Source organism: Python bivittatus, unplaced genomic scaffold (assembly GCF_059951505.1).
Source record: "Python bivittatus isolate LINGU-HERP-01145 unplaced genomic scaffold, Pbiv_v1 ctg000490_np1212, whole genome shotgun sequence".
NCBI lineage: Eukaryota > Metazoa > Chordata > Lepidosauria > Squamata > Pythonidae > Python > Python bivittatus.
Window position 1 is genome coordinate 18963 of NW_028277077.1, and position 24658 is coordinate 43620.

Consider the following 24658-nt stretch of genomic DNA (forward strand, 5'->3'; position numbering starts at 1 on the left):
CCATCCATCCATCCATCCATCCGCCCGCGCAGGACAGCTGGCGGTGGGGCGACAGGGTGGGACAGCCCCTGGCTCTCCAGGCTCAGTCACTGACGGCTTCTTGCAACCTTCCTGGCGACGCCCAGCGCCCCGCCCGCCCCGTTCCTCCCTACCTGCAAGCCCGCCCCACTCCGTGGGGGAGCCAGCTAGTGGCACTACGACTCCCAGAATTCCTGCCGGGCCGGCGCGCTGGCGGGACTGCTGGGAGTAGTAGTTTCCCTCCCCGCCGGAGCGCCGCCCCCTCCGGGGGAGGGGAGGAGGGGAGGGGGCGTGGCCCGCGAGCCCGCAGCCCCTGAAAGCCGCCGGCGCGGCGCGCGGGCAGGTAGACGCGGTCATGAGCGGCTTCGTGGGCGACCTGAGCGCCAAGCAGGAGGCGGCGCTGGCCAAGGTGAGCGGGGCGGCCGCCCCCCCGGCAGAGAGGTGCCCCCCCCGATTGCGCCCGTCCCTCGCCTGCCCGCTCGGCGGCCGCGCACGGACCTCTTCCCGCGCCGCCCGGACGCGCACCCCGGCGCCGCGCACCCGCAGCCGGCCCGCGCTCGAGCGAGCGAGCGAGCGGAGCGGAGCGCTGGGCTGGGCTGGCCCGGCCCGGCGGGGCTGCAGCAGGGCCCCCCTCCGCCCCCCCTCCGCCCCCCCCGCGGGCTTCCAAGGGACAGCCTCGCAAGGAGCCGCCGCCGCCGCCGCCGCGCGCGTCTCGCCTCCGGGCAGCGTTCCCCAGCCGGCTCCTTCGCGTGCAAGTTTGCACTCGCCTCTCGGGAGACCGAGCCCTCGGCGCGGTGGCTGTCCGTCTTGCGCCCTACCTTGCGGGGTCGTTGGGCGGAAGCGCGGGAGGGGTGAAGCGGGGTCACGGGCTGGTCTGCGGGCAGCGGAGAAGCGCTCCGAGCAGCTCGGGGTCCCTCTCGGGAGAGTGGTAAGCCCCGTTGCGCTCAGCCGCTGTGGGTGATGGCGGTTGTAGTGGCAGGAGGGACGGGGGTCGTTCGCCCGGCGGGCAGCTGACGGCAAGGCCGGGAAAGGTCCTCGGCTCCAGGCGCGATTGCCGAGGGCAGGGCGAGGAAGCCGCATCGCCTTTCTGCACCTCCGGAGGGGCAGACGAAGCCGCGTCAAAGGCGCTCCGTGGCGCGGATTCTTGCGATTCTTGGCAGCGACATACCTGCGATGGGACCCTCTCCAAATCCCTCCAAGAGGGTCTTTTATTTTATTTTATTTTATTTGAAGTCAGTTGGGGGAGCACAGCGTCTGGCGGCAGAAGGGTGCCCTCTCCGCGCAGCGCCATGCTCACCTCTGCGCAGGGTCCGGTTAGCCGTGCCCAAGGCAGGGTTGAGCCCGGACGCGTCTGCGTCTTCGGCGCGCATCTCAGCCCGTTCCCTTCCCTGTAAACTAAGGCGATCCTTTTCCTTCCTGTATCCAATTGGGAGTTCCTTGGGGGGCATCTTTGCTTCCCGTTGCAAATGCAGAAGCGCAAGGATTCTCAAAGGGCCCTTTGGGGATTTTAAAAATGGATAAGCAGATTTATGTCTGCTCACCAAGGGAATCTGCTTAACGTGTTGAAACGAGCTCCCTTATTTTAGGATGATGTTTCTAAAGGGGATGAAGCATTTCTGAGTCCAGAACCACCTGATAACATTTGGAAGGGGCTCAGAGAGACAGCCAGGGGAATTCTGGGAGTTGAAGTCCACACATCTTCAGGCTGCCAAGGTTGAGAAACACTGCACTGGAGTATAAGAAGGGGTTAGCACGATCAGACTTGCAAGATTCTGTTAGTATAGCCCATCTGCACCAAAGGAGTTTTAGCCTCCCTATGAAGTTGATTCCTGGTCTGCCCCCCTAGCAGGGCTGACGCCAGCAGCCTGTTCATCATATCTCTCGATGGTTCATAATTGTTTCAATGGTTTTCATGACTGAAATTGTTCGCTGCCCAGAGTCACCCGGATTGAGAGGGGTGGCTGTGGACATTGCATAAATAAATAAAAAAATACATACATAGGCTGAAACGCTGCTGGGGTCTGCTCCCTTGCCATTAAATGCCTTGTATGTAGAGAACTAGCTGCTACGGACAGAGCTTACAAGCTGGCTTTCTCTCTGACGTCTGGATTCCTATTCCGAACATGGTCTGGCCCACCAGATGTTGCTGAGCCAGTTAGGGCTGATGGGGAAGGATGTCGGGAGAGTCCATTCATTGGATGCCGGTCAGGCTGCAGAATGGGCAAGTAAAACCAGCAGGTGGCTGGAAAGGTTGATGTTCCAGGATGACTTGGGAATAAGTTGTGCTTTTCACCCTTCACTCCCACTCTTGACTCAGTTTGCACATCTGTAATGGGCAGAAGGAATAACCCTGTGGAACAGGAGGAAGAGCTGCAACCAAGACAACAGTGAGATAAAAGAAATCTGAGCCCGGGGCAGAAATGTAATTTGAGAAAGCGTCTCAAGCTTGACTCTCCCTGGTTCTCACGAAGATAAAGGGAGGGACAGATGGAGGAAGCACATTCAGACTTGCAAGATTCAACCTTATAATAAAAGTAGCATTGGTCTGCACGACTTAGGCTTCCTAGTCTGGTCTACCTCAAAGGGCTGGCAACATCACGCTAAATCGTATGTGCTTTGTTTAAATTCCTGGAGATGTGTGAATCCAGCTGTTCTGGTTTGTAAACTATAATTGTGGCTATCTAAATAAATATACCACTTACTTTTAGCAATGACACTTTAATCTTTATGTTCATTACTAGATTTACACCCCACCTTTCGTTCAGGACCTCAAAGCAGTGAATGTAGCGCTCTGCCTTCCCGTTCTTCTCCCACAACAACCCAGTGAGGTAGGATGGGCTGAGAGTGACTGGCCCAAAGCTACCAGAACGCTTCTCGACTGAAGGTAGACTTGAACCTGGGTCTCCCCGGTTCCAGTTTATCGCCTTAACCACAGAGAACCCGTCTGGGTTTCTAAGGAAAGAGATGTGCATTATCAGAGGTTGGCAAAACAGGGACCAAGCCCAAATTTGAAGGCCCCTGGCCTAGACTGCTGTACAACCCAGGATATTGGGTGGATTTACTTACTTGCCAGAACTATCCTACAAGATGGGTTGTGGTGCTTGGAAATACACCGACTCCTCATTTAGTGACCATATTCCATTTCAACAACTTGGTCATTAAGTGAAATGGTCACTAAGTGAACCCCTGACAGAGAGAGGGAGAGATGCTGCAAAGATCGCTGGTTGCTGCGGTCTCATTCAGATAAAGTTCACTACAGTGTCCTCTGCCTGACCTGTTTTTTCCCTTTTTTCGCCCCCTTGCAGGGTAGAGAGATTGTTTAAACAAACTATCTCTTCCTGAACTGCTTTCCCTAAAAAGTACTAACAAGTTTAACAAGCTCATCTCTGTGACTTTAATTAGTTGATTAGATCCTTTCAGCTCCCCTACTGCTTGAAACTGACCAGATCTTAATCAGTTTCACACTGAAGGCTTTTGTGGCCAGGCCCACAAAAATTAGTCCTAAATGCACCCATTGGTCAGAAAATGAATCCTTTATTACTGTCATATTTGCGAAAGGTCGCTAACTGAGGTAGTCGCTAAACGAGGAGTGGCTGTAGGCTGAATTCCCAGACTCACTTTCTGTGGATGCCATGTGCAAAATTTAAAGGCAACTTTCAATCAGTCTGGCACCAGTGGGTGTAGTGGGGAAGGTGCTGGACTGGGAGTGGGGAGATCCAGGTTCTAGTCCCCCTTCGGCCACCGATGCTCCCTGGGACTCTGGGCCAGTCCCTCCAACTCAGCCCATGTGGCACAGTGGTGAAGGGCCCAGTCTTCCCTTAGGTACCGAAGCTGCCTTCTGTACCTTCGAGGTAGGCCAGGTCACAAACAGACACTGCAAGAATTCCAGGAATGCTACTTTATTGTTGGAGGGTATAACAAGAGAACCTTGAAAGGCTGTCGGAGTTCCTCTCTACTCCCTCTTATACCAAACAGAATCCAGGTGGGCTTATTTTGAGTTTCTTTCTCGCACTTTCCACTTTCCTAGGACTGAGCTGTCTTTTATTCTCTCTTAATGGTTCATCCGTTCCTTCATCAAGGTTATCTCCTCGTTCTTCTCCACTGGGTGACTTGGGGCCACTCACTCTCTCGGCCCAACCTACCTCTCGGGATGGCTGTTGGAGCAACGTCAGAGGAAGGAATACGGTGTGTCTCCTTTTGAGTTCCTGCAGGAAGGTCAAGGATAGAAATCTAACATATTCCCAGAATCGCCAGCTGATGTTTGAGGGCACCGGGTTGGGAAAAGCAGTAGCAGGTTTTTTCCTCATGCTGAAGCTTTGGATTAGTGGTCAGTTCAGGAAGCTCTTCCAGCAGTTTCATTGAACTGCGAAGTCAGAAAATACTTGGATGGGAGACCACCAGGAGACACCTGCACTTTTAATCTAGACCTACAAGTAAAAAGAAAAAAACAATTCTGGGAGAAGGCACTGCAAAGCGCATCTAAAGTGCTGCCAAGAAAGCTGTGGGGAGATTCAGTATCTGTGAAATCTTTAGAGCTGACTTGAAGGGAACTTTACTGAAGTGACCAGGGAGGCCTCTGCTTCTTCAGGAAAGTTCATGCTAGTAAGTGCTCCCAGTTGGGTTGACGACAGCCCTTTCTGTTTAGCTGGAGACCATTAAGTCTCCCTTCCAACATGGAGATCTGGAGATACGATGCAAAGCTTCTCCAGGTGGATCCCAGTGGAGTTGAGGCAGATAATTTCCTGGGAGTTTAGCGATTCCAACCCGCCTTACATATGGAGGACCAGCCTCAGTTCCAGAGCACATCTGGGCAGGTACTTGTTCTGAGGCCACCCTCTACATTAGCGCTTCTCTAACTGGCAGTCTTCCAGATGTTTGGGGGCTACAGCTCCCATCATTCCCTGCAGGTGCTAGCAATTCTGGGACTCCGAGTTCCCCAAAATTTAGGAGGGCATCCAGCTAGAGGAAACACAGCATGAGAAGCTGAACGTTTTGGAGAGGATTTTTGACCTGTAAAAATTGTATTTATTATGTTTACATTAATAATAATTCTTTTATTATTTTATTCCCTCTTCTCTTAACCTGTCACTGTAATAACTTTCTCTTAGTGGCCTTGAGGACAACAGAGGTTTATCCCTGGAGTCTATTGAGAATTATGCATATATTTTTGCAATCCTCCATGGCGATGAGAAATTTTATTTAAAAAATATGGAGGTTCCTAGCCACCACCGACGCTACCTTTGGCATTTATAGACTCTGAGGAATATTTGAAAATACTTAACGGTATTTGGCACACCTTAAATGCAAAACTAAATGAGGGGAATTAAATATCAAGGCGCATACAGATCTGTGCAAGTATGCACCCTGGGGCTTAAAAGTTAAGTCTGGGAGGGCTGACTAGACTGCATTGCAAAATGTTGCTAATCTCTGATAGTCAAGAAAGGTATTATCATTCCCTTCACGGGGAAGTTAAAAATTTACTTTCCACACTTGATCATTCTAAACCACTTTTTCACAGCAGGACCAATATATTAACAAACTACAGTTTCTTGCTGATTCCCAGTAACGGTATGCTTTATTTTTTCAAAGAAACAAATCTTTTCGCGTTGAAATAAATGCATTTATTTTTTTAAAAGCATTCTTTTATTTCCGTTATTTCAAGGCTGTCGCTTCTAGATGGAAAACGTACATCTGTATGCGTTGGTAGTCCACCTACCTTTCTGGGAGTTGAAGTCCGCACATCTTAATTTCCAGGGCTGAGAAACACTGATCTAACTCAGTGTTTCTCAACTGCTGGCTGGGGGATTCTGGGAGTTGAAGTCCACGCGTCTTAAAGTTGCCAAGGTTGAGAAACATTGATCTAGCTTATCTGCTTGGCCCCCTTTTGAGCGTGCAATGATGCCTCTTCCCAACTTGGGTGTGAAGTCATAATAGTTCATAAGAGCCTCTTCAGGGCGCCATGTATCACCTCAATGTCTCTGCCTTTTTCCTGGGGAGGTGAATATATTTCCAAATAGGAGGGGACTTTATTCACCTATTAGATTTATCTCTGCTATTCTGCCAAGAGCGCAAGGTGATATGCGGAGAAATCCCTTCTCCACTTTTTTTCCACCACAACAGCCCTGTGAGGTAGCTCACCCTAAAAATATCTGGGGGGGCTTTGCTTTGCAAAAAACCAGGTTTTAAAATGGAAAGTGCATGTTTTTTTAAAAAAAGCGAAGGTTCGAGGGATGGCGCTCCCAGACTGCTTCTGCTGACCTAATTTTCTTTTGCAGCCGATCCGTTCCTGCCGGAGCACGGACACTCCTTTCTTAAAGAAAATGCTTATTAACTGTTTTCGTAATAGGTGATGTTAGAAGAAGTGTATAGCATTGAAAGAGTTAATAATCAAGGTGTAATAATGTTGTGTTCATCTCAAAGATTATGACCTTGTAAAGATCTTGCATGATAAGGTGAAACCAGGAGTAAATGAACTAGAATAACCTCATTTAATGTGGAGAGAAAGATGATGTTTTCCTTGGAAGCCGTCAGGTGTGACTAAATTGGATTAAGTGTATTTGGGCAGCCAGGTTCACTCCCAACTCCGCAATCCCTGGGCTGCGTTCACACATGCAGCTTGACATCACAAAGGGTCGATTCACACACGTGTGTCTTCCTTGATCACTGCAGCATCCAATAGAGCAATGTTTCTTAGTGTAGTCTGAGGGCCCTTGAGGGTCCCAAAACCCTCCCAAGGGTCCGCGAAATCAAAATTATTCGCCAGATATTGAAGATATTTGCAAAAATTTAAACCGTCACTCTTCTCGTTATTCTTTATTTGTTACAAATATAAGGTTTTTTTCACAAAAATATTTTATGATAATATCTAATGGGTTTAATATTGTTATTTTGACATGGTTCAATAAATAAACATTCTATGAATGCATCTGTTTTAATTTGGTAATATGGTAAATATGGGTAAATGTAGCCCTAACCAACAAAAACTCTTTTGGGCTCCTCCACGATTTTTAAAAGTGGGAAGGGGTCCTGAGAGCAAAAATTTTAAATTGAAATGCAATTGAGGTTTGCATTTGCAAAGGGGCCTTACCAGAAACAGCTTCTATCACTCGCTAGGTTGCAGAGATAAAGTATCTGAGCATGTTCTAGCTGCACAATCCTGTCTGTGTTCCTGGCCAATTAAGTCCCTGTAATCTGGTTCAACTGAGGGGTTTGCCTTGAATAAAGAATGATTGGCTGGGATCGCACAGCAGCAAAGAGCCATGATTTGCAAAGTTCAGGGGTTGCTTTCATAAAACACCTTTCATGGGGCCATTCTCAGTCCAACATACGTCACAGATTGATGGTTGTAAGCTGAATCAAACAGAGATTTAAGATAAGATTTATCTTCTCACCCCCAGAAAATAAACGTTCTCTGGAATCAAGCTGGACTCCTGGAATGTTCATGGAGACGTCCATGTCATTTTCTTGGCTCTGTCTTCTTTAGGGATTTTTTTTCTTTATTTCACTGATGTCAGGTCAGAGAACAGACGGGGCAAGGATTACTGGAACTCTACTTAATTGTTATCCGGTGTAATAGCACGATCTGGAAAGCCTGCCAGAGTTTCTCTCTCCCTGCTCTTGCAGCAAGGAGGATCAAGACAAGGCAACCCGGGGTTTCTTTCTCACCCTCTGTTCCTTTTCAAGGCTCTGTTGATGTTTACTGACTGGTTCATGCATTTCTTCTTCAAGTCTACCTCTTCTATACCACTATAACCCTGAGCATTGCCTGGTGGTCTCCCACCCTAGAACCTGTTTAGACCGTGCTTAGGTTTTTGAGATCATTTCAGCTCCTGATGACTATCTGGACAAAAGCAGACAATATTATGGAAGTTATGGCTTCCCAAGATGTTTTTTTCAACTTCCCAGTCTAACCTTAACCCTAACCCTGACCCTAACCCTGGGATTTTCCATGCTATGTAAATAGGATATTGTTAAGTGCCCCCCAACGCTAATCAAGGGTGCCCTTTGCTTCCCAGCCTCCCAGCGGCTGGCAGTTTGATTTGACTTTATTTAATGTTCCTTCCGTTGTGAGGTATAAATGAACTATATACCATCAAAGAAAAATCAGGATGGCCTGGTCCGGCACCTAAATCCAGCCACTGTTTTTTATTTTGGCTCATTCCCAAGAAAGCATTAAGTGGCTTGAACAAGAAACGAAAGATTCCAGCTGGAGTGTAATCACCGCCTCCATATTTTTCTTTTTCCTTTTCTATAGTTCCGTGAGAATATCCAAGATGTCTTACCAAGTCTCCCCGTCCAGGATGACTACTATTTGTTGAAGTGGCTTCGAGGTAAGAAGGAAAACCGTAACGTGTTTGTAGTAAGCCTGGATGCATTTCCTGTAGCCAGGGGTTAGCTTCTGTCCAAGGCCACAGGGTTTGGTCATGCCTGGAAAATTTGGCGGTGGCAAGCGACGCTCCCTTTGCAAGGATGACCCATTAAGTGGCAAAGCAGGGCCGCCTAATGGAGTGATTCAACACTTAGGGAAAACCGGTGCAAGATGTTTGCTGGAAATGCAGTAATGAGGTTGGAGCATTGTTCTGTATTTGGTGGCAATGTTACAAAGCTGAACAATTCTGGAAGACAATTTATCACAGAAGGAAAACAAATCTTAAAGGAGGAATTCTCTTTTCTGCCCACTGTTTTTCTGTTAGACATCACTAAATGTTAGTGGTTCGGAGTTTATGTTACATGTACAGGTAGTCCTCCTTTAGTGACCACACTGGGACCCACAACTTGGTGGTTAAGTGAAGCGGTCGCTAAGTGAAACCATGACTGTGCTTATGATCTTGCTTCAGCTTTCCTTTGCTTTACAGACCTGCAAAGGTGGTAAATGCAAGGACTGGTCGTAGAGTTATTTTTCATCGCTGTTGTAATTGCCCCTCTAAACAAGACCCCTTCATGGATCACTGCCTTGTCGTGGCGAAGGGGCTTGCGTAACTCAGTGAAGCCATGAGCTATACCGTGCAGGGCCACCCAAGACAGACAGGTCACGACAGAGAGTTCTGACAAAATGTGGTCCACTGGAGAAGGAAATGGCAACCCACTCCAGTGTCCTTGCCAAGAAAACCCCATGGACAATGTTAAAAGGCTAAAAGATATGACGCCAGAAGATGAGCCCCTCAGGTCAGAAGGTGTCCAATATGCTACTGGGGAAGAGCGGAGGGCAATTCCAAGTAGCTCCAGAAAGAGTGAAGCGGCTGGGCCAAAGCCGAAAGGACGTTCAGCTGTGGATGTATCTGGAAGCGAAAAGAAGGTCCGATGCTGTAAAGAACAATATTGTCTAGGTACCTGGAATGTAAGATCTATGAACCAAGGCAAGCTGGATGTGGTCAAACATGAGATGACAAGATTGAACGTCGACATCTTGGGAATCAGCGAACTGAAATGGACGGGAATGGGTGAATTTAATTCGGGTGACCATTATATCTACTACTTTGGGCAAGAAACCCCTAGAAGAAATGGAGTTGCACTCATAGTGAATAAGAGAGTGGGAAAGGCAGTAATGGGGTACAACCTCAAAAACGACAGAATGATCTCAGGGCGTATCCAAGGCAAACCATTCAACATCACAGTCATCCAAGTCTATGCCCCAACCACTGATGCTGAAGAAGCTGAAGTTGACCGCTTCTATGAAGACCTACAACACCTTCTAGAACTAGCACCAAAAAAAGATGTCCTTTTCATCATAGGGGATTGGAATGCTAAAGCAGGAAGTCAAGGAGTAATCGGAATAACAGGCAAGCTTGGCCTTGGAGTACAAAATGAAGCAGGGCAAAGGCTAATAGAGTTCTGTCAAGAGAACAAGCTAGTCATAGCAAACACTCTTTTCCAACAACACAAGAGACGACTCTACACATGGACATCACCAGATGGTCAATACCGAAACCAGATTGATTACATACTTTGCAGCCAAAGATGGAGAAGCTCTATACAGACAGCAAAAACAAGACCAGGAGGTGACTGTGGCTCAGATCATGAGCTTCTCACTGCAAAATTTAGGCTTAAATTGAAGAATGTAGGGAAAACCACTAGACCACTCAGGTATGACTTAGATCATATTCCTTGTGAGTACACAGTGAAGGTGATGAATAGATTTAGGGGATTAGATTTGGTAGACAAAGTTCCTGAAGAACTATGGACGGAGGTCCGTAACATTGTACAGGAGGCAGCAACTAAAACCATCCCAAAGAAAAAGAAATGCAAGAAAGCAAAATGGCTGTCTGATGAGGCTTTACAAATAGCTGTGGAAAGAAGGAATGTGAAAAGCAAGGGTGAAAGGGAAAGATATAGGCAATTGAATGCAGATTTCCAGAGAATAGCAAGGAGAGATAAGAAGGCCTTCTTAAATGAACAATGCAAAGAAATCGAGGAAAACAATAGAATGGGGAAGACTAGAGATCTCTTCAAGAAAATTGGAGATTTCAAAGGAACGTTTAGTACAAAGATGGGCATGATAAAGGACAAAAAAGGCAGGGACCTAACAGAAGCAGAAGAGATTAAGAAGAGGTGGCAAGAATACACAGAAGAACTATACAAGAAAGATCTTAATGTCCCTGATGTCCATGCTGGTGTGGTCACTGACCTTGAGCCAGACATCCTAGAGAGTGAAGTCAAGTGGGCCTTAGGAAGCATTGCTAACAACAAAGCTAGTGGAGATGACAGTATTCCAGCTGAGTTATTTAAAATACTAAAAGACGATGCTGTTAAAGTGCTGCACTCAACATGCCAGCAAGTTTGGAAAAGGCAACAGTGGCCACGGGATTGGAAAAGTTCAGTTTACGTTCCAATTCCAAAGAAGGGCAACGCCAAAGAATGCTCAAACTATCGCACAATTGCACTCATTTCACATGCTAGCAAGGTTATGCTCAAAATCCTACAAGCTAGGCTTCAGCAGTACGTGAACCGAGAACTACCGGATGTACAAGCTGGGTTTCGAAGAGGCAGAGGAACTAGAGATCAAATCGCCAACATTCGCTGGATCATGGAGAAAGCACAAGAGTTCCAGAAAAATATCTACTTCTGCTTCATTGACTATGCAAAAGCCTTTGATTGTGTGGATCACAACAAACTGTGGCAAATTCTTAAAGAGATGGGGGTACCAGACCACCTTACCTGTCTCCTGAGAAATCTGTATGCGGGCCAAGAAGCAACAGTTAGAACCGGTCATGGAACAACCGATTGGTTCAAAATAGGGAAAGGTGTACGACAAGGCTGTATACTGTCACCCTGCTTATTTAACCTATATGCAGAGTACATCATGAGAAATGCCAGGCTGGAAGAATCACAAGCCGGAATTAAGATTGCAGGGAGAATCATCAACAACCTCAGATATGCGGACGATACCACCCTAATGGCAGAAAGTGAAGAAGAACTAAAGAGCCTCTTGATGAGGGTGAAAGAGGAGAGTGCGAAAGCTGCCTTGAAACTCAACATTAAAAAAACTAAGATCATGGCATCTGGACCCATCAATTCCTGGCAAATAGAAGGGGTAGAAATGGAAGCAGTAACAGACTTCATTTATTTGGGCTCCAAGATCACCGCAGACGGAGACTGCAGCCATGAAATTAAAAGACGCTTGCTCCTTGGGAGGAAAGCTATGGCAAGCCTAGATAGCATATTAAAAAGCAGAGACGTCCCCTTGCCGACAAAGATCCGCATAGTCAAAGCTATGGTTTTTCCAGTAGTAATGTGTGGCTGTGAGAGCTGGACCATAAAAAAGGCCGAGCGCCGAAGAATTGATGCCTTTGAACTGTGGTGCTGGAGAAGACTCTTGAGAGTCCCCTGGACTGCTAGGAGGTCAAACCAGTCAATCTTAAAGGAAATTAACCCTGATTGTTCATTGGAAGGACTGATAATGAAGCTCAAGCTCAGATACTTTGGTCACCTAATGCGAAGAGAGATCTCTTTGGAGAAGACCCTGATGCTGGGAAAGATTGAAGGCAAAAGGAGAAGAGGACGGCAGAGGATGAGATGGTTAGATAGCATCACTGAAGCAATGAGCATGAAACTGAGCAAACTCAGGGAGGCAGTGAAGGACAGGAAGGCCTGGCGCAATATGGTTCATGGGGTCACGAAGAGTTGGACATGGCTTAACGACGGAACAACAACAACAACAAACAAGACAGTCACTGATAAAAATCAAATAAACACATAAATTCTACAGAGTATATAGAGTTAGCTTTATATATGATAACAGCTGCCAGAATAGTATATGCCCCATATAGGAAATCCCATATAATTCTCTCTTTAGGAGGATAACTGGAGGTTTGCAGAGAAAGATGATCATAAAATTACAAAAGGACCAACTGGCGTGGCTCAAGAGCAAGATTATACAAGAATAAAAGTTAAAGTGCAAAAAACACTGTGGGGCTTCATCTGGGACTTTTGTGCCAGCATCGATAGATTTTGGTTAATTCAACAGGTCACTTATAACCGCAACGTGGTGCAAAATTCCGAGTCTGGGCTCTGGATACGGAGTGTTCTGCCCCCCGTGAGAAAACACGTTTGTGAAAGAGGTTGCCACGGCTGTGGTCAAAGCCCAGGGCCTGTTTTCTACGCATCTTTTCTTGTTCAACCCTTTAGCACAAAGAGATCAGTGTGCAAGGTCTGTTACTTCCACGTATCACGCGGTCACCCTTTTTGAAAACAGGGAAAAAAAATAAAAAATGAAATATTTCACATTTTTAGAAATGGCACGGCCTTTCTAAATACCTCTGATGTAATAGAGCACTCTTTTAAATTGTCTGTTTTGCAATAAAAACAACACACAGGAAAAGGAGAATCCAGAAGAAGAGGAGTGTGGGTGTGTATATGTGTGTTAGTTCCTATAGAGCTATCTTTGTTTCCTATTTAAAGTTGTATTTGAGCACAGCTTTCCCCGACACCCCCCTCGTAAGTATATTGGATTCCAGCCCCTGTAATTGCTAATCAACCAAATTCCCATCCAAAATACCTGGAGGGTACCAGATTAGGGAGCACAGTGTTATCTGTGAACCCAGTCAATTATGGCTTACTCTGTAAACTAAGTTAAGCAAACCAGGCTTTTGTGTGATATGTAACGCCAGACAGCAGGTTGACGTTTCCATGACCTCACTAACACTGGAAGTGGAGAAGCTAGCCCAGAGTTTCTCCACCTTGGCAGCTTCCAGATGGGTGAACTCCAACTCCCAGAATTCCCCAGCCAGCCATCAGCTAGCCAGTGATTGGAATTCACACATCCTGCTAGGCCATAAACCATTGTTTGGCTGAGTTCAGGGACCATAATAAGCCAGACCAACTGCACAAGAACTTAACTATACAAGCCCCACCACTGCAGATTTTCTCCAGGGAGAAAGGTCTATCATTCTAGGTGTGAACTCACCAGTGTGTGTGGGTGAGCTATAGAAAGGTTTCCTCCACCACCCATATTTTCTTGGCACCCACAGAATTGCCAACTGCTGGCACCCACGTTGACTGCGATGTGAGTCCTTCAGATTCTTCAAAGTGTCTGTCAGCTAGGTCTGCCTCTAGACCCCCTGTCTGGGTATTTCAGAGAATAAAGCTTCTGGGGAGGGGTCTTCAGCCGCTCATAGAAGGTTGCAGGCCAGGAGGGTGGGTGAGTGGGAGAAGACCAGGCTTGAGAACGTCCAGATCATGCTAAAGCTGGGTGGAGGTTACTGTCGGTGGTTTGCAATCTAGAGGAGGATGCTGGGATGAAGCGGGAGAGAAAATGTGATAACTCCTATCCCAGCAAGAATCTATAACCTGTTATAAAAAGGTTTTGAGGGAACACAGCAGGTGAGGGTCTGGTTTGCACTTGGATGGAAGGTTGGAGAAACAGAGAAGTCAAAGACTCTTCTCAGAAGAACGCCCCGGCAAGTCATTTCTGTACTTTTGTAGAGACATTTACCTGGATGTGTCGCCAAATCAGGTGGCTCCTGGTAGCCCCTTTTCCACCCCACCCATTTTATTAAAAGGCAGACAGGTTCACAGGTCCCTTTTCTACATTGCTGAGTAGTCCAGAACCTCAGCACGGTTGGTCCATCCAGCTCTCACACAGATGGTCCGGTGCAGTTTCTTTTAATTGTACGAGGAAAGGCACGGCAGTCCACGGTATCCAAAGGTCGGAAGGAGTCCAGCAGCACTTTTTTGGGGAAAACACTTATGCCTTTCAATAAAATTGGCCGGGTGGAAAAGGGGCTACCAGACTTCTCCTGATGTTTGGACCCCGTGGAATGACACCGCTCTTCTCCTACCATGGACGTGTCTAGAAAGCCACAAGGTGTTGAACTGACTTGAAGAACGCTTTAGCTTGGTTATGAAAAAGCACAAGAGATGTTGCAGCTCCATCCGTCTCTTCCCCAGGTCTTTTTGGAAAGGGTGTGGGTGGAAAGAGTAAGGGGATGGTGGCAACGAAGCCATCTTCTCTTCCAGGTAAATGGGCCATAAGAGAGCAACCATCAGCAGTACATGAGAATATAGTAAGATTTCTCCTTGAGGTTATGGTGGTATCTATTCCGACCACCCAAGAATAGTTCTCATTCTTGTCTATTTTTCACATTTCTATCCTGCTGCTGAGAGCGTTTGGATTGCGGCAGGCTGGAAGTATGAAAAATAAATCCTTTTCTTGAGTTCTGAAAAAGTGTGGAAACTTTTCAGGCTGCACCTTTGGAACGGCCCGTCCTTGGCTGGCTAATGGGGACCAAGAAAGAGGAGGTGAAGGAATTGGGTTGGAAGAGGCTCGTGTTAGACAAAACCGGGCTTGTCCCATTTCCTTGCAGGCAACCCATTCAGGGTGAGAAGTCAAGCGAGTTCACGTTTGTTTTCCAAGGCTCAGGTGATGGACTGGATAAGAGCTGTAAATTGCACAAGGCAACGAGTCCGGGCAAATCTGTGCCAGCAGAGAGCCAAGGCCAACGGAGCTAACCGAGTGGCACCCTGCCCCCAAAAGTGCCTTTGAGAACAGTGGCCTTTGGACGTGACTCTGGGCTGCAATCTAGGGTTGGTTAGTTTCAGTTGGCACATGAGCCAAGAGAGTGTGCTTTCTGAATCAAGGTTATGCCGTTGTGCAAGATGCTGAATTAACAAAGGCAAGAGAAGCGTAATATGAAAGGTCAGGTTTCCTTCAGGTCCAGCTCCGTTCTTGGTGGACACATCTGTATGGCTTCCTTCCCTGAATTCCTCCAGGATTTCAGCCACAACTACGGAGACCCATTTCCTTCCTAAGGGCCACCAAGGTCAACTCGGTGAAGGAAGGAATGAACAGACCGAAGAAGGAAAAAGACCACAGTAAAACATTGCATTAGCATTAACGGTGGCAATGAGAGCAGGGCAGGGTTGACCCAGGATGTAACAAATCTTAGCCATGGCTTAGGGACACAGAATTGTCGTTGTGGTCTAATAGGTAATGCCAGTAAAATAAGTCAAATTGCTCTGGGAATTCTGAGGAGAGGAGATCAACTGCAAACGAGGGTCTCTCCAGAATTGGCAACACAACAAGACGTGGGTGGTAGTTTCTTCTGTGGTTCACGATGCTACCCTGGTTCAGCAACTGGGATTTTCCTACATTTGCCTTCCGGTGCTGCCGTGGAAGAGCATTAAAGTGAGCCAAGGAGAAGGTCAACCGCCTTCTGCGAGTGAAAGTGGCAATTGATTGCTCTCTTAAGCATGGACCCAAATCTAGCTGTCTTGCTTGGTTAGCGGAAGAACCAACCCTACTGAAAGATGCGGGTGCAGCGACAGAGCATTCCCACCATTGGTGCCTGTGGGAGGGTAGTGTGAAATTTCATTCCTAACCGGCATGATCTTGTTCCAGCCCGGTGTTTTGACCTGCAGAAATCGGAAGCTATGCTCAGGAAGGTAAGAGGCAGCTTTCTCTCCCATTATTTTTTATAAACACAGGACAAGGCTGGGTTTGCACCCTCCCATTCGCCTGGATCTGTTTTTTGGTCCACACAACACATTGAACCATGAACTAACCCAAACAGGCTGCTTCATCCTGCATGCTAAGCTGTCAGTGAACTAGCGGAGGTCCATCCTAAGCAAGCTGAGCAGGTTGGCAACTGGAGTAGAATTGCTCTTTAAGTGACTTGCCTAAGCCTTTGTGCAAACTGAGCCCAATCAGTTGAACGTGGCTTTGCTTTTGTTTAGCGCTCATGAGAAACCAATGGAGGTGTCAGTTCAGGTGCCAGACAAGGAGTGGGAGATGCAGGTTCTAATCTACCATCACCGTGGAGGGTCCCTGGAGGCCTCTGAGCCGACCCTCCCTCTCAGCCTATCCTCCCTTGGCAGAAGAGGGCCACCTGAGGTCCTGCATGAAAGGCAGGATATAAATCTAATCAATAAAGTGAATAAACATGGCAGAAGATTGGGAAAAAACGTTCTACTGGGGGTAGAGAGGAAGGAAGATGACCTTGATGGAGATAGGCAGGAACCGTTTCCTAGGCAAAAGGGGATGAAGCACTTTTAAGGCCAGAAGATCCAGAGAACTTTTGGAAGTGGCTCAGAGAATCACCTCCCTAATTCACGGTAGTATAAGAGGGGGAAGGAGGACCAGCACAATCAGACTTGCGAGATTCTGCTATTGTAGCTCATCTCCATCACAGTAGTTTTAGCCATCCTGCGAAGTTGAATTCCTGGTCTGGTCTACGTGGTGGGGCTGACATAGGATTTCCCTCTCTCACCGCTTTGTGGCTTGTTCTCTGTTTCTCGGTGAACAGCACGTTGAGTACCGCAAGCATATGGATGCCGAACACATTAAAGAATGGAAGGCCCCAGAGGTGAGTCTCAGGTGATCTCAGGTGATGGCGGTTCCTCCCACTCTCACCTGTCTCTCTCCTTCAATGGTGCCCAGTCTTGGTTGCTTCAAAAATGTTGCCAAAGGAATGGTACCATCACATTTACTGGGTCAGGTGCCTTTAATTGGGCATTAAGTTGGCCCTGTCCGCTGCTTGGAGGCTGGCCCGTCTGACCTGACCGTGTGGTTCTTGTAGGTTATCCTGAAGTACGTGGCTGGAGGAACATGTGGGTTTGATCGAGAAGGCTGCCCTGTTCAGTATGAGATGGTTGGGGCCCTCGATGCCAAAGGGATCGTCTTCTCTGCTTCGAAGCAGGATCTGCTCAAGCATAAATTCAAGGAGTGCGATAGGTTGCGGGAAATATGCGAGGAACAGTCTGAAAAAGTAAGTCAGGGCGTGTGCAGAGTCAGCAGACTGGGCCAGATGGCACGATCCAGAAGTTCTGACTTTTTTTCAGGCTGTGGAACCTGTTCATTGTAAAATAAAATAAAATAAAAAATAATTCTAGAGCCCCTGATCAAAAGGCAAAGCGTGGGTGATAGAAAAGGGGCTGCTGATGTTCCTATTTACATCATTGCTTTATTTTTTCTCCCCATCTCTCTCTCTTCCCCCCACTCCCCTTTTCTCAAGCTGGGGAAAAGAGTTGAAACTGTTTTGACGATTTCTGATTTTGAAGGGCTGGGTTTGAGGCATCTCTGGAAACCAGCCATTGACATCTACGGAGAGGTGAGATGGGCAAAGAGGCTTGCGGGTCGTGCACTGAGAATTTTCCCCCTTGTTTGAACTAGAGTCGTGTTTTTGACCTTGGCAAGTTTAAGACATGTGGACTTCAACTCCCAGAATTCCCCAGCCAGCATGGCTCGCTGGGGAATTCTGGGAGTTGAAGTCCACCTATCTTAAAGTGGCAACGGTTGAGAAACACGGCTATAAAGTTTTGCAGTTTTCTTTTCTTTGATTGTTTCTGTACCCTTCCAGGTTATTGCCATGTTCGAAGCGAACTATCCTGAGTACCTTAAAAATGTATTTGTTATTAAAGGTGAGTCTCAATCCCTCTCTGTGGGGGCATGTATTTTTTTATTTTTTATTTTTTTGGGGGGAAAGACATCCCCTTACCCCTTGATTAATGCTGGTTTGTTTTTCCTGCCCACAATACAGCACCGAAACTGTTCCCTGTAGCTTACAACCTGGTGAAGCACCTTCTGAGTGAAGATACTCGCAAGAAGTTAATTGTCTTGGGAGGTAGGCGGCTTTGTTGTGAATCTTTGATTTCTAGCAGGAAAAAAAGGGTTGGTCAAGCGAAGCCCAGAACAAAAGGGAAGGCAAAACCAATTAAACACGCAGCTGTTACCAAAATTCTCCTTCTTTTTGGACTGGAGATGCAAAACTCCTTCAATGTGATGCCAGACGTCCCTTTTGATAGATCCACATTTCCTCCTGATCAGCTCATTCAAAGGTCCCTTTGTGTATTCCCAAACTTCTGAATTTTTTTAGGTGTGCTTTGGTTCTTCATTATGATTTTGTAAATGTTCAAAGTTTCATTGAGGCATGCGGTTTAATTAAACATGCTAAATTATATTTAACACAGAGTTGGGTCCTGACCTTCTGGTTCAGTCCCATCCATGTTGGAGTTTTCTCTGAGTTTTTGCCATACTTCTGAAATTGGATGCAAATCGAAGAAATGATCTGTTCTATGCAGGGTTGACCTGATGGCTGCGTTCACACACACATGCTTTAACCTGGTTACTGAGTTTGTTTCTGCATGTAAATAACCGAGAGTCCACATTCCTTCCATTACTGCAAATCATCAGAGATCTAACAGGCTCCACATGTTCTTTTATTTTGTATTTATTTTAATTCATTTACTTTAATGTTTGAGGTGTGCCTTTTCATTTACAGCTCTTTTATGTGCAATATATTTCAATTTTATTTTGTTGAAAAACACCTAGGCTTCTAGCCCACAGACTCGTGGAGGTTTTAAAGAAATTATTATTAATTTATTAGGGCCGGTAGACAACCGGGCTGTGCAACGCTCCAGTGCAATTCCAGGAAGGGGGTTTGGAGCACACAACAGCCATGAACGAGTATCTATTGAAAACAGTGTCCTTCTTACTTCTCCCTAGCAAATTGGAAAGAAGACTTACACAAATATATTGACCCTGCAGAGATCCCCGTGTTATATGGGGGAACCCTCACGGACCCTGATGGAAACCCCAAATGTGAGACCAAGGTATGGATATTTGTCAGGCGCTTAAGACCAGAAATTTTTGCAAAATTAGCCCCCAGCAGTTAGAAAGTGTGGCTGCCAAAATCACCATTTACAGAATGAATGAAAGAGCAAGAAAGCACCAAAACCAGCTGGAGAGGCATAGAAGCAGCTGGAGAAATAGGCAATCCTTGGATTTACTCATGCTAAACCAGGGTTTGTTGAGTAAGTGCCAGTGGCGGGATTCAAGCAACACACAAAGCCATAAACATGGTTTTGCCAGCTACAATATCCACACAGAAATACGCCACACACAAGGCCACCGAAGGGGTTGTGTGCAGTCTTAGCCCGGCAGACCTGGCTGTCGTGGCTCAGAAACCCTGTGGTTTGGGGCTGAACGAGTTGTGTAAATCCAGCCAGTTGAGGTTCGTTCGTGAAACCATGGTTGAACAAACCCTTCTGGAATGTGACACGTGAGGGACATCAGGAGAACGAAGAGATGGGCCAGTGTTTTTCAGACTTGGCAACTTTCAGGTGTATGGACTTCAACTCCCAGAATTCCTGGCTGGTGGCTTCTAGGCTTGCTTCTGGCTGTTCATGATCTCCGTTTTACAGATAAACCATGGTGGTGATATCCCCAAAAAGTACTACGTGCGGGATCAGCTGAAGCAACAGTACGAGCATTCGGTCATCGTGAACCGGGGCTCTACCCAGCAGCTGGAATACGAAATCCTCTTTCCCGGCTGCGTCTTGAGGTAGGTCAGGGTGGACCTCAGCAGTGTGGGGAGAAGAGGAAGGAGGGTGTAGAGCTGGTGGTCTTCCACCCGAGCTTCCACACGTTTCACACCTGCGAGGTAGGCTGGCTCAGAGTGTCAGTTCAGCAGCACCCAGGGAACCCCAGGGCTGACCAGGTTCTGACCCCGTGATTCTTCTACACGTAGTCCTTGCTATCCGACCACAATAAGGACCGGAATTTAGGTCGCTAAGAGATTTGGTCGTTAAGCGAATCGGAGCTGATTTTACGTCCTTGTTACAAGGGTTGTTAAGCGAATTCAGCTTCCCTAATGGACGTATTTTGCTGGAATTTGCTTAACGACCATGTGATTTGCTTAATGACCATGTGACTCGCTTAATGACCATTGTAAAAAAGGTCGCAAATTGCGATCGCGTGACCGCAGGGGTCATAAAGCATTTTTCCCAAGGCTGTCATAACTCTGGACCATCGTTAAATGAACAGTCGTTAAGCAAGGACTACCTGTACCAGCATTCTGACCGTGGCTTCAGGGGCACCTCACTTTTTGCATTTCAAGCTTTCACCTTAAGTGGCAAGCCAGGACAGGTAGCATGGGACAAAGAAGTGGGCAGGTGAGAAGCAAAGCCAAATTTCGCCTAGACCTTTTTCATTGCTCGCATCTGAGTTTGACATCTCCGCTCTTTTTTGATTTCCATCGTTTCATTGTTTTTAAACGTTTTTAAGAATTTGTAAACCACCCAATTTGTTTTGCATTTGTTCTCACAAACACCCGTTTACAATCGTTCCTGCATTTTAGGAGTAGGAATCTGAATGCCCGAACGCTCTTCCCTGCTTTAGAAAAATGCTTGTGGGTTTGTCTTCTGCCCTGAATTCAAGGTGGCAGTTCATGTCGGATGGGGCCGATATAGGCTTTGGCGTCTACCTGAAGACCAAAGTGGGGGCACGCCAGCATGCTGGGGAGATGACCGAGGTGTACCCCAACCAGCGCTACAACGCCCACCTGGTCCCCGAAGACGGCAGCCTCACCTGCGCGGATGCTGGTATCTGTGAGTGGCCTCGGCTGGCTCCTTTCCCTTTCCCTTTTCCTGCTCTTGCGGATTTCATATTTAATGTTCTTTTGTCAAGTCCACGATGTCCACCTCTCAGTTCTGAAGCATTCTCACGCAACCAGGCATGGGTCAGACAAATACTTCTTTATTAAGAGGTACATGTAGCTTGTAAACAGAACATTGCTAAAACTAAAGCCTTGGGTAAACCTCCCTCTATTTATCCCCCGTCCCCTTATTGCCTGGCGTCGTGACTCCTCTTCACCTGTTGTTGACCTCTCTCCTTCCTCCCCGAGCTTCTTCCTGGTTCTTTGGGCCCCAGCTGCCTGGCCGCAATCAAGCCAGCCTAAATTGCCCATATATGGTTAAGCTGCTTTCCAACTCCCCTTACAACCATTAACAGCCACCCCCTTAGTTACAAGTGGCAGAAACAAATCAATCCAAATCCCAACGAATGCAATACCATGGAAAACAACAACAGTTGGGTGATGCAGGTTCTGACATACTGCCCCCCTCCCGAAAAACCTCTCTTCACCACGCTGGCCAGGAGCCCTAGAAATAAGGAAAAGAGGAACTGGAATTATGAAAACATACATCCTATAGAGTTCAACACGTTCACCTGGGTTTGTTAGGATAATTCTTGTAAAAGTCCAAAAGTAAGTCTGGAGCTCTAACATGTCTTTTGGAGACCCATTCAGCCAGAGATTTAGGGAAATGTTTCCAATGTACCAAATACTGAATGTCTCCTTTGAATTTTCTAGAGTCCAATATTTCCCTGATCTGAAAGTGTTATTCCCCCTCGATCATAATAGGTTCAGGAGGGGTCACTGATGGCCTCCATTTATCAGATTCCTTGTAGGGTTTCAATAGTTCACTGTGGAAGACAGGATTAATCTTCCTGACGGTTTTGGGGAGTTTCAAACATACAGACACAGGGTTAATTACTCTATCCACCGTGAAAGGTCCTATGTATTTATTATCAAGCTTTCTACATGGCCTGGAAGATTTCGGATTCTTGGTAGATAACCACACTTTGTCCCCAACTTTCCACGGTTCATATGGTGCTCTCTTCTTATCTGCTCGTGCTTTATAACTTTCTCTAGCTTTTGCAATAGCTTTTTCTGCGATAGGCCACAATCCCCTTATCCTGTCACCCCATTCATCTACTGTTTTAACCCCTGTTTGAGCGTGGGGAAGTTCAGGTATAGGTACAAATTCTTTCCCTGATACAATTTGGAAAGGGGACAGCCCAGTACTATCGTGTACAGCATTATTGTAAGCCACTTCAGCATAAGGTAATAAGTCCACCCAATTGTCCTGTTGATGGTTTATGAAACATCGCAAATACTGTTCCAACCCCGCATGCCTCCTCTCTGTCGCTCCGTCCATCTGAGGATGAAAGGAAGAGCTTATTGCTTGCTTGGACCCCAAAAGGGTTAAAAATGCCTTCCAGAATTTAGATGAGAACTGGACCCCCCTGTCGCTGATCACTCTTTCAGGACAACCGTGTAATCTGTATATGTGTTGGATAAACAATGCAGCTAGTTCAGGCACTGAGGGGATGGCTTTGCACGGGATGAAGTGAGTTTGTTTAGAGAAGAGATCAGTAACAGTCCAAATTACAGTCATTTTCCTGCTCTCTGGTAGGCCTACAATAAAATCCATGCTTATTTCTTTCCATGGTTTTTCAGGGCAGGCCACAGTTTGTAATAATCCACGTGGTTTCCCCCCTTGCCTTTTGGCCATAGCACATACAGGACAGGTAGTTATGTATTCTGCCACATCTCTCCTGAGTGAAGGCCACCAAAATTGCCTGCGGAGTAGATGTAAAGTTTTGAAAAACCAAAGTGTCCTCCTGTTTTATCATCATGGCCCCTTTGTAGTACCATTTTTCAAGCCTCCTGGGGCACGTACAGTCTATCTGCTTTCCACCATGCCCCCTCCCTCTGGGTTAGTTCCTCCTTATTCTCCTGGAACCACTCATCCTGTTCCAGGAATCGATTTAAGTCCATTAATAACTCTGACTTGAGGAGGATTTGGTGGCATTACTTAGTGACCTGGTGACTGCAGCTGCCAGTTCTGGCCCCTGCCGGTTGGGGATTACAGCTGACACCACCTTCTCCCGTTGGCTATTGTGCTGGGGCAGCTGGAAAGAGCATCTGCCAAGAAATCCCACCCTCCCGGGAAGTATTTTAAAGTGAAATTAAATCTGCTGAAGAATTGCGCCCATCTTATTTGTTTAGGAGACAACTTTCGGGGTGATGTCAACGCTTCTAAATTCTTATGGTCCGTCCAAACCTCAAAAGTTTCCTCCGCGCCTTCCAGCAAATGCCTCCAATTCGTTAAAGCCCATTTCACTGCGAAAGCTTCCTTTTCCCACACTAGCCACCTCTGCTCAGGTTCAGTGAACTTTCTAGATAAGTAAGCACATGGTTTTAACACACCTTCCTCATCCCTTTGTAAGAGGCCAGCTCCAGTTGCTACGTCTGAGGCATCTGCCTGAATAACAAAAGGCTTTGTTGGGTCTGGGTGTTTTAGGATGGGTTCAGCAGTGAATAATTTCTTGAGGTTTTCAAAAGCCTCCTGACATTCTGCTGTCCATTTTAAAGAGGCGCTGGGGGCTTTTGCAGCTGCCGAGGGTTTGTCCTTCGTTTTTAAAAGATCAGTCAGAGGGAGGGCTACTTGTGCAAAATTAGGAATAAACTGTCTGTAAAAGTTGGCAAAGCCAAGGAAACTTTGCAGTTGTCTCCTGGTTTTTGGCGCCTCCCAAGCTAGGACATCCCGCACCTTATTGGGATCCATTTCCACTCCTTTATTAGATATTCTGTAGCCCAGGTAGTCAATGCAATCCTTATGGAACTCACACTTGGATAATTTTGCATACAACTGCGCATTTAGCAGGTTCTCCAGCACTTTCCTGACCAATTTCACGTGTTCCTCCATAGTTTCAGTGTAGATTAAAATGTCATCCAAGTACCCCAACACTCCTCGGTAGAGGAACTCGTGCAAGACCTCATTAATCAGTTGCATGAATACCCCGGGGGCGCCTTTTAATCCGAATGGGAGGACTTGATACATGTAGGGTCCCAGTGCGCAGCGGAATGCGGTGCGCCATTCGTGCCCAGCTTTTATCCGCACCCTGAAATATGCCTCTCTCAAATCTAGTTTGGTAAAAATCTTTCCTTTTCCCAAATGAGCTAACAAGTCTTTCATTAATGGGAGAGGGTATTTGTTCTCCGTGCATATTGCATTTAACCCCCTATAGTCCGTGCATAAGCGTAAAGTCCCATCTTTCTTTTCTCTGAAAAGGGCTGGCGCTGCCAGGGGGGATTTGGCGGGCACTATGAAGCCTCTGCTCAAGTTTTTGTCAATGAATTCCCGCAACGCCCCCATTTCCTTTTGGGTCATTGAGTACATCTTTGGGGCTGGGTACTTTGCTCCTGGCACCATCTCAGTCTCGCAGTCTGTGGGGCGATGTGGCGGTAGCTGGTCGGATTCCTCTTCGCTGAATACTTTCGCCAAGTCCCTATATTGCCAGGGGATTTCCTCCCCTCCCCCCGCGTGGGGCCTCCCCCCTTGGCGCTGCTCCTTCAGGGCTGCTGCCCCAGCTCCCCTCGTGGGTTGGGCTCCGCCTGCGCAGTCCCACGCCCGCCATCCCGCCATCCGGGAAGGCCAGAGTCTTCTCCCGCCAGCTGATGCGGGGGTCCCTCCGTTCCAGCCCGGACATTCCCCGGATGAGGGGGCAACTAGCCAGCGGCGCGACCAGGCGCCTTAAAGCCTCCCGGTGCGTTCCGGCTCTTAACTCAAAAGCCTCCGCGTA

The 24658-nt window shown here is 47.2% G+C and overlaps 1 protein-coding gene across 3 annotated transcripts in view; it reads left to right on the forward strand.

Moving 5' to 3' along the window:
• The first annotated feature begins 337 nt into the window (after positions 1-337).
• The window catches only part of LOC148214860 (SEC14-like protein 2), a 31088-nt gene continuing 6767 nt past the window's right edge, over positions 338-24658 (forward strand). The window contains exons 1-11 of one of the 3 annotated variants that reach the window (XM_088147275.1): positions 338-427; positions 8273-8348; positions 15854-15897; positions 16758-16817; positions 17031-17219; positions 17466-17561; positions 17811-17871; positions 17991-18074; positions 18956-19062; positions 19654-19793; positions 20669-20838. In XM_088147275.1, coding sequence (XP_088003401.1) covers positions 374-427; positions 8273-8348; positions 15854-15897; positions 16758-16817; positions 17031-17219; positions 17466-17561; positions 17811-17871; positions 17991-18074; positions 18956-19062; positions 19654-19793; positions 20669-20838 — 1081 coding nt within the window. In that variant the 5' untranslated portion in view covers positions 338-373. Of the gene's footprint in view, positions 428-8272; positions 8349-15853; positions 15898-16757; positions 16818-17030; positions 17220-17465; positions 17562-17810; positions 17872-17990; positions 18075-18955; positions 19063-19653; positions 19794-20588; positions 21244-24658 lie in introns of those variants that run through there. The other 2 variants (XM_088147274.1, XM_088147276.1) reach the window with 2 other exon arrangements.